This window comes from Pisolithus orientalis, assembly GCF_024613125.1.
Source record: "Pisolithus orientalis strain OTSU chromosome Unknown F5J12scaffold_80, whole genome shotgun sequence".
Taxonomy (NCBI): domain Eukaryota; kingdom Fungi; phylum Basidiomycota; class Agaricomycetes; order Boletales; family Pisolithaceae; genus Pisolithus; species Pisolithus orientalis.
The window spans coordinates 45,196-61,514 of NW_026260861.1; the positions used below are offsets into that span (position 1 = coordinate 45,196).

General features: G+C 44.6%; 2 protein-coding genes across 2 annotated transcripts; both read left to right on the forward strand.

The window, feature by feature from the left end:
• Nucleotides 1–9,770: 9,770 nt before the first annotated feature.
• F5J12DRAFT_898417 (uncharacterized protein) lies at nucleotides 9,771–10,139 on the forward strand (the record flags this gene model as incomplete). The annotated part of the gene is made up of 2 exons (XM_051748110.1): nucleotides 9,771–9,974; nucleotides 10,035–10,139. The coding sequence occupies 2 exons, from the start codon at nucleotides 9,771–9,773 to the stop codon at nucleotides 10,137–10,139; spliced, it is 309 nt and encodes a 102-aa protein (XP_051594700.1).
• Nucleotides 10,140–15,291: 5,152 nt separating this feature from the next.
• On the forward strand, nucleotides 15,292–15,901 carry F5J12DRAFT_728322 (uncharacterized protein; the record flags this gene model as incomplete). Its single annotated transcript, XM_051741877.1, has 3 exons — nucleotides 15,292–15,575; nucleotides 15,615–15,675; nucleotides 15,755–15,901. Coding segments are annotated over 3 exons (492 nt in total), but the record flags the coding sequence as incomplete, so codon positions are not given.
• Between the last annotated feature and the right edge of the window lie 418 nt (nucleotides 15,902–16,319).

Consider the following 16,319-nt stretch of genomic DNA (forward strand, 5'->3'; position numbering starts at 1 on the left):
GTGCCTCAACAAGCAGTCTTTGACTTGCTCCACACTTGATTTATTACTCACTTGCTTGCATGCTCAGAGTTACCTCTGTGGTCATTCAGTTCAAGGAACTTGGGGGCTGTGGAGTAATTGAGGGTCAAAGGGGTTGTCTGTGAGGAGGGTGAGGGGTTTGAGAAGCAGGGTGCATGTTTGAGAGGCCAGGCAGTGGTTCTGGGTGGAAGGAGCTGTGTTCAGAGGTGCAAGGTTTGAGAAGTTAGAGGGTGAGGAGCTATGTTTGAGGGAAGCAGATGCAAGGGTGAGGATGTCTGTGTGAGGAGAAGAGTGATTGAGGATGGTTGAATTCTAAACCACCCCTCAGATATAGGGAATGAGTTTGAGTTCCCTAGGAGAAGTCATCCTGGTTGGAAGCAAATAGGGGTTGGGGGACTTGTGTTTTATTTCTTGCTTTTGTTTTTGTGTTTGTACCACTGGACTTGGTGGTGAGCAGCTGTGTTGCTGACTAAGTGGTGTGCTGTGTTCATGGGAGTTCAGTTTACTATAGAACAAAATCCATGTCACAGGCCCTCAGTAGTAGGGTGATTTCATCTTGCATTTTGGCAAGTTTTTGAGGATAGAATTATTACTTTGGGGAGTACCCAAAGGGCCAGCAGGACTGGCAAGACATTTAGACCAGTAGGAAGACATCCCAGAGCTAAGTCTTCATTTTAGTTCACATTTTTACCTTTTTACTACACCTTTCTTTCTCCATGCAGGACCTCCCTTTTGGGTCAAGCACAAATACTTGCCCATTACTGATAATTACTATTTCTAGGTTTCTTCTATTACCTATTCCTACAATGCTGCCTCTCTGCAGTACTTGGCACCTCATCTCCAAGTTTGGGAAGAAGACTATCATAGTTGTCTTCCTGGGAATCAATGTCTTCACTGAGGGGGAATATGTCAGGGTTAAATGTTACACCAAAGTTATGGAAGGCACAGAGTGCCATTGGAATTCTTGCTTGTATTTGAGACTGAATTCTGGCATGAGCTGAAGTATACACCATTGACATTTCAGAACTCTGAATATCTGTTCGACTATGTTCCAAAGAGCAGCATGGCAGAGGTTAAACAGTTCTTGAGGATTTGATGGTCTAGATGAGTGGAGGGGATGAGTCATCAGTGACTGAAAGTGAAGTAATGATATCAAGCCCTTACTTCAGTCTCAAGTAATGCCACTCCTTCAAGTAGTAATGAATGCCCTGGTATGGTACAAGCAACACATTGCAGCTACCAAATCCAGCATCAGCCAGCAGATACTTGCCTAGAGGAATGTGCAAGTCATTTGTATATGCATCATGCCAGAGAGTGGCATCAGCAACTGAGCCATCCCAGCCACAGAGTGCATATGCAAAGCACAAGTCAAAGTTGCATATGAAGAGGCAGTTTTGAGATAGATACCCCTTGCAGTTCTGCCAAGTTGCCTGTTCTTCTAGGGGCACATATGCCCAGATATGCATGCCATCAACAGCACCAATGCAGTCTTGAAAAAAAATATAACATGGATTGCAAGTGATGGTTTCAGATGGGGGGGTTGTTGAATTGGGGAATTTGACTTGTAAGGAGTAGAAAGGATCAGATGAAAACTCAACAAGGACAAGTTTGAAATATCTGAAAACTGTACAGCTCCATTATTTCAGATCAAGAATAATATGACTTACTTCACTATGGTTTCCAGTGTATGTTGAAACCTTTCGCTGACATGTCAAGAGGAAAGTCCAGTGACACAGAAGTAGAGAAAGATAACAAGTTGTTCTTCAATGGAGATACCACAGTGGCTTCTAGAAAAACTGCAGTCACATAGAATGGATACAAGGGCTTCAAATTGCTCTTTGTGAATGCCAAGGTTGTTCTTGATGCACTGCAGATGGCCATCTAGCAATTCATAAACCCAGGCTTCACTGGTGAGGATGGAGGTGTGATAAGGGATCAGTGTAGAAGCAGAAAAAAATAAAAGCTGGTAGTAGTAGCAGGCATGGGCAATAAGACATGAAAGTAGGGCCAGGAGATGATGTCAGCATGCAACCTCATATTGAGCATTGGTGTTGGTATCCATAAGGACAGTGTTGTGTGGTTAGCACATAGATCAATATCCTCACATAAACATATGTCATGTGAGACCTTCCCACAACCTTTGTCACATGACACCATGAGAGAAATTTTCCACATCTTTTTTTTCAACAATTTTCAACTGGTATTCTGAACAGGGCCTAACTAAAAAAGGAGATATAAGGAAAGAGAAACAAAGGGAAACAAAGAACAGTTACTGTATTCCAAGGCATTAGTGGTCATGTACAATCATGAATTGTTACATTCACCTTCCTGACCTTTGACAAGAAGGTTAAATCATTAGTTCCTCACTGCGCTATCCATTGGAGTAGCAGCTAAGTAGATCATCAGTATAATCACAGAGAAAATGAAGATGAAGGTCCAACCTGTGGATGGACCAGTGGTCTCAGTTGTGTTCTGAGAACTGTTGACAGTAGAGTTGATTTCCAGGTTCTGTAACATAGCATCAACATTTTCCAAGTAGTTATTGAATTCATGGAAAGGGTCACAAGGGTTACCTGGAGGCATGAAAGACATGTTGGGCTGAGCAGAGGTATTAGTGAGGTTATCAGTATTAAGGGTTTGGTTGCAGAAATTGCAAGAGTGGTTCTTGAAGAAAGTAGCCTACCCTCCTTGCTTGGGGTGACCATGATTTTCACACCCTCCACCTCACCCCTTGGGTGCATAAGGTTCATGTTGGTGGTACCTTTGACCACCATGAGACGTATTGGCTTGTTCTATTCTATGGTGAGTGCAGCATTTCTCCTGTGTGGGAGCACTCTTATGAGTGGCCATATGTGCTGTGAAGCAGTCAAAGATAACCCATGTAAGGTATCCCACCTGATTGTTGCCATGTCACGTGGTGCTTCTCTTGGGCTTTTCTGTTTGAGTCTGTCCAAATGCAGGGGGAAGGGGGTAGCATAGGTATGGATTGGGGTTGTCTGCATGAAGGATGCAGAAGTTAACATAACTGGGGGGGACTTTATCTTGTTTGATGTCAAATGAGCCATCATGGATGGCTGTAGCAATGACATGGAAATGTTCTAGTTCAAATGGTGTGAAGTGCATGACTGGTTGTGGGGCACTGGCAGGCTGGGTATTCATAGTTTGCTTTTTATATGTCTTTGTGCTCCTCCTGACAGTAGTCCTCAAGGCTGAGGAGTAATTGGTGGATGGAGCTGGTGGAGTTGCCCAGCTGTCACTCATAGTGATGTTGTTGATGATATCTAGCACTTCATGACAGGCAGCGTGGTCTTCCCAGATCATTGATTGGGGTGTCTGCTTGTAGTTTAGCATAAATGGGGTAAACCCAGTAGTTTCTGACCACACTGAGTTCATTGCAAATTCAATTGCCAGTAGTTTCAAGGCTCAGTCCTTCTGGTTTGGGGATATGCATGCATGTAGGCATCTGAGTAAAGGTGCAGTTGGCCTGCTCAATGATTCCATCTGTCTGTGGGTGAAAGCTTGATGACATTCTCAGCTCAGTCCCCATTAGCTCATTTAGTTTATTCCAGAAAGTGCTTGTAAATAGTGAGTCTCAGTCACTAATAATGCTCCATGGCATTCCATGATGCTTGTACACTCTATCAAACATTACCTCAGCAAAGTCTTTGGCACAGTAAGTCTGTTTAGGTACAAGGTGTACCATGACAGTTAGGTAATTGATTATGACAAGAGTCATGTCAAAGGTTCCATTGAGTGTATATGATTCTGGCAAGGGGTCAACAAAGTCAATTCCAATGGTTTCCCAGGGGTATGTTGGGACATCAAGTGTTTCCAATAGTCTGTAGCTGGGGTGATTACTGGGCTTAGAAGTCTGACATAGTGTGCAGGATCTGCAGAATTCACCTATGTCTGAATTGATCCCTTTCCATGATACATTGTCTTGTAGGTAGTTGGTAGTTTTCCCAGGGCCTAGGTGTGCCAAGATTGAATGTGCATGTGAGATCAAGATCTTGCATAAGTGGCAGGAACCTATTCTTATATCAGGAATACAAAGTGTTTGCTGTCCTTTATCCTTCAAGTAAATTAGCCCATTGTCAACCTCAAAGTTTTTGTAGTTCTTAGGTTGTTTAACAATGTCTGCAAAGAATTTATCTCTGTGGTATTGATGGCATATGTCCTTGCATATGTCCAAACCTGGTTCTGCCATCATGACTACATCAGGCAATGAGGTTGGTTCCTGTATGCTGGGTGTGTCAGCTATGATGTCATCATCTGGGCTGTTATTGACATGTGTCATAGGTATTTTTGTCTTGGCAGGTGTCTTGGGTACTGTTGACATGTCAGGTGATGTGTCAGGCTTCTGTGTACTCCCACCCTCCAGTGATCCTGTTGGGTGACTAGTTAGCTTCAGGATCACTTGCTTGGCATTAGGGAATGCCTCCTGTGCATTGGACTGATGCCTAGTTGCTCCTAGGAAGATGAGTGATCCTGAACAAGGGTTGGCAGGAAGGGCAGAACTGCAGAAGGGAAGGGCCTACAGGTATGAAGGATGATCTGCAGAATTTTGGGCAACAGGGGGAACCAGAGTTTTTTAGAGGCAATTGGCATTGACTACTGGTGGTGTGGCTGGGCAGTGGTTCAGATGCAGAATTCTGTATCAGTTTATTGGCATCTCTGGGCAAATGCAGAATTTTTTGGATCAGTTTATTGATGGTCAGGGGACATGCTGGAGGTCAGGAAGAACTCTGAAGCTGAAAGGGGGTGGGATGAAACATGAGGTCATGAGTGGGAAAAATTCCAAAGGCCTGGAGTGATAGGGGCTTTTCACAGAGAGAGTGGAATTTACTGATGTTTCCTATTTCAGCCTCAGGGAGAATTCTGCTGTAGGTTAAGTAAAAAGCAAACTAGGGGATAGTAGGATACTCCCCAGGGGTGGATAGAATTGGGCCCAGTTCAACCCTGAGGGGCTCTGAGCTTGGAAATGGTGAAAGTAGGGGATTGGAGCTGGGCAAAACAAATGGAGTGGCAAAATGAGTGAATGATTGCATCAGGAGGTCATCTGGGAGTGCCTCAATGAGGGCTTGTCACTGTCTATCAATCACTGTCTTTGATTGTTGCTGTCTTGCTGTCTTGTTTTCTCTTTTTTTTTTGTGTACTGTAGACCCTACAGTAGTGCACAAAAAATGCTGACTAAGGCTACCAAAAATGCGCCACAAAGGTAGCTTAAGTATCACTAATGTAAATCAAAGCAAGAAAATGCAGTAGAAAGATAAAATAATTAAAACTCCTTAGTAGGGAGTACCTATTCCCTACACTGCTCTCTACACTGCATGCAGGGTACCTTGTGCAGGATTGACCCAGGCAGGATGACAACCCTTGGCTCAGCCTCATCCTTGCTCTCCATGACAGTCTGCCATGATCACTTTGGACCCTGAGTGTTAGCCAATGAAGCACTGTGCATGGTGTGAACTTACCTTTTGTACATGGCTGAGTCCACCACCTCCACATGTGACATCTTCTCTGTTGCAGCTGGTGTGGTGCCACTCATCCCCTGCTCCACAATGTCCTGTGAAGCCTCTTCTCTCATGTGCACATCCTTGTCAACTTGTTTGTGTTCAGCTGTGGTGATCTCCTTAACAAAGGTATGAGTTCTCAGTGCACAAAGTAGTCACTCTATTAGTACCTAACAAAGGTATGAGTTCTATGCTACATCAGTACCAAGTAAACAAGTGGAAGTATAGCTATGCTCACCTCAGTGCATGAAGTAGTCACTGCAGTGGAAAATAATGGTGCAGAAAATTTATAGTACCATAATTACTAAGTGGGTTGACATTGGAATTTAATTCTGAAGGTCAGGAGAAACTCTGAGCCCTCTGGGAAAAACTTCAAGATGCTACCATAACTCTGGAATGCATACTCAACACTCCCCCTCAAACAGAATGAAGTCCAAGTGCAGATGTGAAATGTTTTGCCTTGATGCTCAGTAAAGGTTTGGCAAGGGTATCAGCAACCATGTCATCAGTAGGACAATAAGTTAAATGAAATGAATGATTTTCCACAGCAAAATGAATGAAATGGTATCATATGTTGATATGCTTTGTGTGAGCATGGGTAGCTGCCATCTTTGGTGAGTACAATGGTGGATTGGCTGTCGGAATACAGTGGGATAGGGTATTTGAGTGGGCAGAAAACTTCCCCAATGAGTCATTGAAGCCATAAGCCTTCTTTGGCTGCATGAGTCACTGCAACATACTCTGCTTCTGTAGTGGAGCATGTGACAAGTTCTTGTTTCCACAAAGCCCAACTGATAGCTCCTCCATCCAGTAAATATGCATACCCACTGATTGCCCATTGATGCTCCTGAAAAGCTCCATCTGCACTGGTATAGCCCTTGAGGCCTCATTCTGTATTCCTGAATGTCAAAGTGAGTGCTTTTGTGCCTGTGATATACCTGTAGATCCATTTTACAGCTTCCCAGTGAGTCATGTTGGGTGCATTATTGAACTGCACAACTGTGGAGACAGCAAATGTGATGTCTGGGCATGTTCCAACAGCAAGGTGCATGAGGGAGCCTACAGTGGCATGGTAGGGTATGTTTTTCATGTGTGCAGCTTCTTCAGCTGGCTGTGGAATTTCTCCATGAGAGAGTTTGATTCTGGGCTGGGGTCCATTGGAATTGTGCAGGCTTGCAGTCAGCAAGGTTATACTTTGCCAGAATGACCTCAATGTAGGACTGCTGCAATAAGGATATGGTGCAGGCTTCTCTATTCTGCATCACCTTCATTCTGAGTAGCCAACTGATGGGCCCTATGTCAGAGATTTTAAAGCAAGTGCTGATCTCCTGTGTAGACAAGCAGATTAATGATGGGGAACTGCCTGTTACAGTGCAGTCATCAAGGTGGCTGGCAAGAATGAGGATTTCTGATCCAATGCAACCATAGAATACTCCCCAGTCTGCATGAGCTCTGGTAAGTCCAAGATCTGCAAGGGTAGCACATAGCTTCTGGTACCACTGAAGTGTGCCTTGTTTTGAGCCATACAGTGCAACATTTAGCTTCCCAACTGGGCAGGAAAAATTCTGCCCTACAGTGTAGCCCTCAGGGAGCTCCATGTGGATGTCTTTTCCATCTCTGAGTATGCCATTTAAGAATTCCAAGGGGAAATTGAAGACATCAATGTCCCAGTCATTGCATGCAGCAACTGTGATTATAGTGTGAAGTGATGCAAGTCTTGAAACAGGAGCATAGGTTTCATTGTAGTCGATGCCCTGTATCTGAGAGTAGCCCTTAGTGACTTGGTGAGCCTTATACTTCTCAATTTCTCCTGTGGCATTGTGTTTGATCTTAAAGACACATTTGCATCCTATGACATTTGCACCTTTTGTGCACTCAAATGTCCCAGGTGTGCGCTTCCTCTAGGCTCTGTAATTCCACATTTATGGCATTTTGCCACTTCAGCCAGTCGGCTTGGGATTTTGCCTCATGTGCTGTAGATGGATCCAGCCCTTCAGCTTCAGCCATCCCTGCCACCATAGAATACATGATGTTAGCATCATCTTCATTGGCAGCTAGCTTGTCATCAAATACATAGGTACCATTCTCTCAGGATTTTGGGCTATTAGGGTTGCTATCATTCTCTCAGAGTTCTTTTACAAAGTCAAGAGGGATGTGTCCATCACAAGTCCCTTCACCTGCACATAAGCACCTAACATAGTCTGATTTGAAGCACTGGTGAGTGGAACAATGAGGTTGAGGCAGAGGTGTTTCAAAATTTTCTCCAAGTGGGTCCAGAATGGGTCTCAGAGTTTCCAAGGTTGCTTCACTGGGTCACTCAACTGTCTTCATGGCCTTGGAATTTCGTTTTGAGGCTTTGGAATTTCTGTTTGAGGTGTCAGAATTTCCCTGCTTCCCCTTGAGCAGCACACCATATGGTATGGACACATCTCAGTGCTTGAAAATGACACTCTGTTCAATTCCAATTGCTCATGTGTCAGGCCAGTAGATGCAGTGGCCATTGCTCTCAGGGTCAAAACCTACCCAGTGTTTATCTCAGGCTCACATGTCCAGCTTGGAGCTGGAGGTATCATGGACCTTGACACAACATCCCCAGACTGGGATTTTTGAGAGGTCAGGTGGTCTCTTGTAGAGCATCTCATAGGGAGTCTTGGTGCCTAGATGGCAAGTTGACAAGTGGTATTTGAGCCAAGTTGCATGCATAATGGCCTCCCCCCAGAGGTTCTTCAGTAAGCCACTGGTGTGACTCATTGCTCATACACACTCAATGAGTGTTCTGTTGAACTGATCTGCAACTCTGTTGTGTTTGGGGGTATCATGAATGGTTATGCATCATTCTGTGCCTTGGGATTTCAGATATTCCAAAATTCCACACTAAGGTATTCTCCCCTCAATCTGAGTGAAGTCACTTGACTTTGGTGTTGAACTGTGTGTTCAGCCATGCTTCATAAGCTTTGTATGATTTGAAGGTCTCGACCTTCACCTTCTGCAAATATAAGGTGGTGTAATGAGTGTGGTCATCCATGAAGGAGGCCATTATGCATGCAACTTGGCTCAAAAAACACTCATCAACTCACTGTCTAGGCACCAAGACTCCCTATGAAATGCTCTACAAAAGACCACCCAAGCTCTCAAAACTCCCAGTCTGGGGATGTCACGTCAAGGTCCATGACACCTCTGGCTCCAAGCTAGACATGTGAGCCTAAGATAAACACTGGGTAGGTTTTGACCCTGAGAGTGATGGCCACTGCATCTACTGGCCTGACACACATGCAGTTGGAATTGAACAGTGTAGGAAAAGTCCAAGTAGCTGTATAATACAACCTAGATGGCTTAGATAACAGCAATAAAATGAAGGGAAAAAATCACTCATCCCAAGGGATTCTGGACTGTTGAAACTAGAAGGTGGGACCCTGCACTTTATAGCAGTAGTGTTTCATGGTGTGCATGGCATGTTCTGCAGAGTAGTACTGGCAATGCAAGCAGTGCAAGCAGTATATGTAGTTCATGTGCAGCAGTTTGTGAGACATGTGGTGTAGACAAAATGAAAAGGAAACTTGTGGTGACCTTCTGAGTGTCAAAAGGTCTCATTCTGTACCTAAGTACAGGGCTTTACAGTCTAGGAAAACCTGGAACCTAAGTAAGACAAGGTACAAGTAAAGGAAAGCTGCATGACAGCACATACAACATGAGACAGGATGCAACAGGGGCCAAGGGTATACTACTAATGCAAAGGGAACAGAGACCATGGTAAAAGAAAAGAGTCTGAAGGATGGGAAATGACTAGAACATAGCAGTGTGCAAGAGGGAGTGAGGGCTTGGGAAGGTAGTGAGTGAACAGCAGTGGGAGTGAGTGGTCTGTGCATGTAATGATAGTTGCAGAACAGTCAATGATAGGGGCTTACACATCTAGGGAATGTGGATTCCTTACACCTGCAGGGGACTTAGATGCTGACCATCCCTGGTCACCCATGTGGCATGGAGGATGTAAATAACAATGCCATGTGGTGATGGAGAAGCTGTGGTGCCAAGGATTTGAGAACACTGGTGAATTCTGCATAGAAGCAATGGAATTGTGGTGCCAAGGAATGCAAGAAGACCATTGAATACCATGTAAAAATGTCTGGACTGATGACATGAGTGCCTCATGGCCACTAAGTATATATTTTTTAGTGTGCAGCTCAAACCTTCACATTGTTTTGATTCTTCCCCTCCATCAACTCCTATTACATTTGTATCATGGCTACTAACTGTGTCCCTCATCTGTCCCAGCTTGTACATGTGGCCACCCCTGACCCAACCAAAGTGGAGAAGGCTACACTGAAGGAGAGATGTGTAGCTGCAGCCATGGCCTTGGTTGCTGAGGCCAAGTGCCTACTGGATGACAAGGAGCAGCTTCAGGAGGAATGGGTCATATGGATGTGCTGGTGGGAAGAGAGGATGGTAAGTGCATGTTCTACTTGGGGCCAATGGTGCTGACTCTCTGTATATGCTATTGTCAAGTGCAGATGGGAGCTTGGGGTAGACACAAGGATCAATGTGATGGACAGGCCAGCTGTGGCAGAGGCCAACAAGGCCTATGAGAAGTGGACAGCAGAGGAGTGTTGAGTATGTGTTCCAGAGTTGTGGTAGTGTCTTGGAGTTTTGCCCAGAGGGCTTGGAGTTTCTCCTGACCTTCAGAATTAAATTCCAATGTCAACCTGCTTAGTAATTATGGTACTATAAATTTTCTGCACCATTATTTTCCACCTCAGTGACTATTTTGTGCACTGAGGTGAGCATAGCTATACTTCCACTCATTTACTTGGTACTGACATAGCATAGAACTCATACCTTCATTAGGTACTAATAGAGTGTCATGACCATGCATTTGTCCTAGGTCCCCACTCACTCTGCACCCTACTCCACCTGTCATTCCACTCACTCTGCACCAACTCCACCAGTCCCCTGTCATTTGCAAGTCTTCTCCACCCTGGCTGCTGTCAGACTTGGTACCAGCCTTCTGGTGGACCATGCAGACTGCTCTCCAGTGGGTCACATGACCCCTGCCAGTCCAGTCTTCAGACTTCTCCTTGACAGTGTGCAGTCAGGTACTCCACAGCACATGCACCTTATGGTTCAGCACCTGGACTGTTTCCTTTTTGGTTTGTCCTGTGTTACCCATCATATGTTCTCCATCTTCCCTTCATTCATCATCCAGGAAGTTTTCACTTGAAAATTTACGAGTCTCCATATATCAGTTCCAATTCTGGTTACTGTACCTCCATAGTGGTATAAAAGCCTGTACAGTACTCTGCTGTTCTTCAGTATGAATATCACCTAAGTTCCTACCCTGTATCTCTCTGTCTTCTGTCTGTTGGAGTTATCTCCAATCTTCCATCTGGTCTCTTCCTCTGAAATATGAGGGCTGAGATCATGGAAGGGGGTAGTGCATGAGCTAAGCCCAATGCCCTCACTCCATTCCACTTCTGTCCCAGTGGACTTCATTCCTGCTGATCCTCCACTAGTTGGAGTTCCATTCAATTGTGTCAGACTTGCTTCTGAACCTCTCCCCAGACCCTGTTTCATGTTGGAGTTGATCAGAGTAGGCCCAGACTTGACATAGAGTGACTACTTTGTGCACTGAGAACTCATACCTTCATTAGGTTATGAGCCCTGCTCTCATGCTCTAATTCCAAAAGAGTTATTACACAGCAACAATACCCACTATGGTGAAAGATGATCATTCCTTACAAGTCCCAACCCTAAATGTGGATGGAAGCAACTGGCTATACTACAAGGCTCAGGTTGAATGGGCCATCAGTTTGAAAGGGCTGATTGGACACCTGACTGGCTTGGATGCAAAACCAGCAGACCCTTCATTAGGAAAAGACTCCTACTGGAAGCCCACAGCCACAGAGCAAACTTATCAGCAAATACCCAGAAAAACTCTGGCAATGGGCAAAGGATGATGGATATGTCAAGCAAGTGATTGCTGTGTCACTCCCAGAATCACTGTTCCTTTGAGTTCTGAAGGAAGAGACTGCAAAGAGTGTGTGGGGTGTCCTCACTGATCTTTTCTAAAACTGCTCTCATGTTGTCACAATCAATCTTCAGAGAAAACTCCAAGAATCTTGCTGTGTGGAAAAAGGCAATGTCCATACTCACTTTGACAAGATGCATACACTGTGTGAACAACTTGCTGCACTTGGACAGTCTATCACAGATGATGACCTTGCAGCCATCATTCTCAGCTCACTTCCCACCTCCTACAACTCTAACCTCACAGCTATGACATCTTCAGCTCTGGTCATGCAAAAGGACTTATCTCCAGACTGATTCTGCATTCCCTAGATGTGTAAGCCCCTATCATTGACTGTTCTGCAACTATCATTACATGCACAGACCACTCACTCCCACTGCTGTTCACTCACTACCTTCCCAAGCCCTCACTCCCTCTTGCACACTGCTATGTTCTAGTCATTTCCCATCCTTCAGACTCTTTTCTTTTACCATGGTCTCTGTTCCCTTTGCATTAGTAGTATACCCTTGGCCCCTGTTGCATCCTGTCTCATGTTGTATGTGCTGTCATGCAGCTTTCCTTTACTTGTACCTTGTCTTACTTAGGTTCCAGGTTTTCCTAGACTGTAAAGCCCTGTACTTAGGTACAGAATGAGACCTTTTGACACTCAGAAGGTCACCACAAGTTTCCTTTTCATTTTGTCTACACCACATGTCTCACAAACTGCTGCACATGAACTACATATACTGCTTGCACTGCTTGCATTGCCAGTACTACTCTGCAGAACATGCCATGCACACCATGAAACACTACTGCTATAAAGTGCAGGGTCCCACCTTCTAGTTTCAACAGTCCAGAATCCCTTGGGATGAGTGATTTTTTCCCTTCATTTTATTGCTGTTATCTAAGCCATCTAGGTTGTATTATACAGCTACTTGGACTTTTCCTACACTGTTCAATTCCAACTGCATGTGTGTCAGGCCAGTAGATGCAGTGGCCATCACTCTCAGGGTCAAAACCTACCCAGTGTTTATCTTAGGCTCACATGTCTAGCTTGGAGCCAGAGGTGTCATGGACCTTGACGTGACATCCCCAGACTGGGAGTTTTGAGAGCTTGGGTGAAAGCCTAAATTCCACAGAGGAGACCATTCTGTTTGACTCAGGCACTTCATGTCATATGTCCTCCTACCACAGTAAATTTCTCAATTACAAGCCAATCATCCCCAAACCTATCACTGCTGCCAATAACCACACCTTCCATGCCATCAGGGAAGGTGACCTCACAATCTCACTCCCAAATGGCACTGAACAAACCCACATTCAACTCAAGGACATGCTCTATGCTCCCAAAATGGGAATTATGCTTGTTTCCTTTAGCAAACTTGATGTTGCTGGGTATGCTGCATTATTCAGGGACAAGCATTGTCAAATTTTTGACACTTGGAAAAAGAAAGTAGCCAAAATTCTGATGCAAAAAGGGCTCTACTGTCTCAAACTAGCTCATCATGCCTTTGCAGGCCTAGCTGAGGCCATGGAATCCCTAACAATGGAGGAGATACATGTCAGGCTTGGCCACATTGCTCCTGAAGCCATCCAGCACATGCTGAAGGATGGAACAATCACTGGAATTAAGCTGGATAAAGTGCATTCCACCATGGGCACATGCAATTCATGTGTATATGCCAAAGCAACTCAGAAGTCCATTGGGGGGGAGTGCAACCTACCCTGCCATGAACACCTTGGTGACAAAGTCCACTGAGACCTCTGGGGACCTTCTCCAGTCCAAACCCCAGGCCACAGCCAGTACTATGTGTCATTCACAGACAACCACACTCGTTACACCACCCTGTATTTGCAGAAGACAAAAGCTGACACCTTCAAATCATACAAAGCTTATGAAGCATGGCTGAACATGCTGTTCAACACCAAAGTCAAGCAACTTTGCTCAGATTGAGGGGGAGAATACCTTATTGCAGAATTTTCAGAATATCTGAAATACTGAGGCACAGAACAATGCATAACCATCCATGACACCCCTGAACACAATGGAGTTGCAGAATGGCTCAACAGAACACTTGTTGAGCATGTATGAGTGATGATTCATGCTAGTGGCTTACCCAAGAACCTCTGGGGGGAGGCCATTATGCATGCAATTTGGCTCAAAAAACACTCATCAACTCACTGTCTAGGCACCAAGACTCCCTATGAAATGCTCTACAAAAGACCACCTGTGAGAAGAACATGATTGAGGGTGTTCATGTATGCATCTTCTTCATCAATAACAATGTCCTGGGGGTTTGGAATTTCTTCCACCACAATTTCTGTGAGCCAATCATCATCCTATGGGTGCACTAGCCAAACTCCATCAGGTTTGGAGTCAGTGCTGGTCTGTGTGCTTGAGCTGGCTGTTGCACTGGCTGCAGTAGCCACTTTTCTGGAGCCTTTCTCCTTCTTTTTCCCTTTGGCCTTGTTCTGGAACCACTTGGGTGCTTGCCCAGCTTTTCTGCCACCCTCTTCCCAGCATTGGTCTTTTGCATGACTGTTCTTTCCACAATTTTTGCAAGTAGACTTCTTTCTGTCCTTTGCTGAGTAAGCTGCATCTTTGGAATTTCCAGAGTTTCTGGAGTTGCCCCTCTTCATCCAAGTTTGGTGCCTATCATATTCATTGGAAATTACTTTCATTATGAAGTCCAGAGATAGGTCCTTTTGCATGACCAGGGCTGAAGATGTCATAGCTGCAAGGTTGGAGTCATATGAAGTGGGAAGTGAACTGAGAATGATGGCTGTGAAGTTGTCATATGTGATATACTGTCCAAGTGTGGCAAGTTGTTTGCACAGTGCATGCATCTTGTCAAAGTGAGCACAGATGTTGCCTTTTTCTGCACAGTGAGATTCTTGGAGTTTTCTCCAAAGATTGATTGCAACAACATGGGAGCAGTTTTGAAAAGATTGGTGAGGACACTCCACACACTCTTCACAGTCTCTTCCTTCAGAACTTGAAGGAACAGTGATTCTGGGAGTGACACAGCAATCACTTGCTTGACATATCCATCATCCTTTGCCCATTGCCAGAGTTTTTCTGGGTATTTGCTGATAAGTTTGCTCTGTGGCTGTGGGCTTCCAGTAGGAGTCTTTTCCCAATGAAGGGTCCTCCAGTTTCGCATCCAAGCTGGTCAGGTGTCCAATCAGCCCTTTCAAACTGATGGCCCATTCAACCTGAGCCTTGTAGTATAGCCAGTTGCTTCCATCCACATTTAGGGTTGGGACTTGTAAGGAATGATCATCTTTTGCCATAGTGGGTGTTGCTGCTGTGTAATAACTCTTTTGGAATTAGAGCATGAGAGTGGGGCTCATCACCTAATGAAGGTATGAGTTCTATGCTATGTCAGTACCAAGTAAACAAGTGGAAATATAGCTATGCTCACCTTAGTGCACAAAGTAGTCACTGAGGTGGAAAATAATGGTGCAGAAAATTTATAGTACCATAATTACTGAGTGGGTTGACATTGGAATTTAATTCTAAAGGTTGGGGAGAAATTCTAAGTGCTCTGAGCAAAACTCTGAGATGCTACTATAATTCTAGAATGCATACATGACAGAGGATGCTGAACAGACAGCAAGTAACCTTGCCCTGAAGTCAAAGACATTTATGGTATGGCAGTCCTCATTATTTGTAGGTCTGGTTCATACTAACTGATAATGGACTTGATGTCAGAGAGCTTCAAGAAGCTCATGGGACTACAAAAACTTGATGAGTAAGACTTAACAGGCTATCCTATGGGAATTGGGGAAGCTACAGGTACTTGGCTAAGGGGTCAGTCCATAGGGAAGAGTTTGCTGTGCTCTGACTGGAGAGCTGGAAAGCAGGACAAGTCAGTGAATGTGGATGGTCTTGAGAAGGTCATAAAGCACATGCAAGCAACAGCTGAGCAGGTCCTAGGCATGAAGGTGGTTGTGGATAAAATTGGCCCTGTACAGCTGGCAAAGGCAGTACATTCAAACTATATGCAAATGGCAGGTGAATATTGCAAGGCTAAGAAGAAGTGAAAGTGTACTGAAGAAGATGGTGACTCTGGAGAGAGTGAGGTTGAGGTGGTTGAAACAGTTCTGGGCCATGCACAAATGAAGTCCCATGTTCAGTCTGTGAGTTATGAATAATTTCTAAGATACAGATGAAATGAACTTACACATCAAAAAGAAATTAGATGCATGCAAATGAAAGCAGGAATCAGAGGAATGCAATTCAAAGTGGAAAGACAGTAAATATGATACTGCATTCATTTTGAATGTGATGTCAGATGATGATGATGATCCAAATCATGTACCTGGAGAGTCACTTGCATACATGGCAATGGAACCAGAGTGGTGACATCCTAAGGTAAGTGCCAGTACTGGCAGAATCTTCTTTGGGCATCACTCCCAGCATGTTTGCAGGTCTCAAAACTGTTCTCAGCCATTGATGCTCTGAAGGATCCTCGACCTGATCAAGCCAAGTTTGTGGGAACATGAATATGTTCAGCAGAAAGGAAAGCTGGAGCCCCACCTTTGGCAAAGTCCTTAGCCACACAAGTCTGAACTTGGATGGTAAATCCAGAACCTCCTCAACAGAACTCAGCATGGATCACAGCTGGGAGAGTTGCAACCAGTGGGGCTGTATGGGGAGAAGACAAACCAAAAGAACTATCAAGAGATAGGAAAGGGCAAGGTAAGGTGGCAGATACTGGTCTTTTAAGGAAAAGGATGGTTATTCAGAAGAAAAAGGTTGGAGATAATGAGTTTGAGTTGAA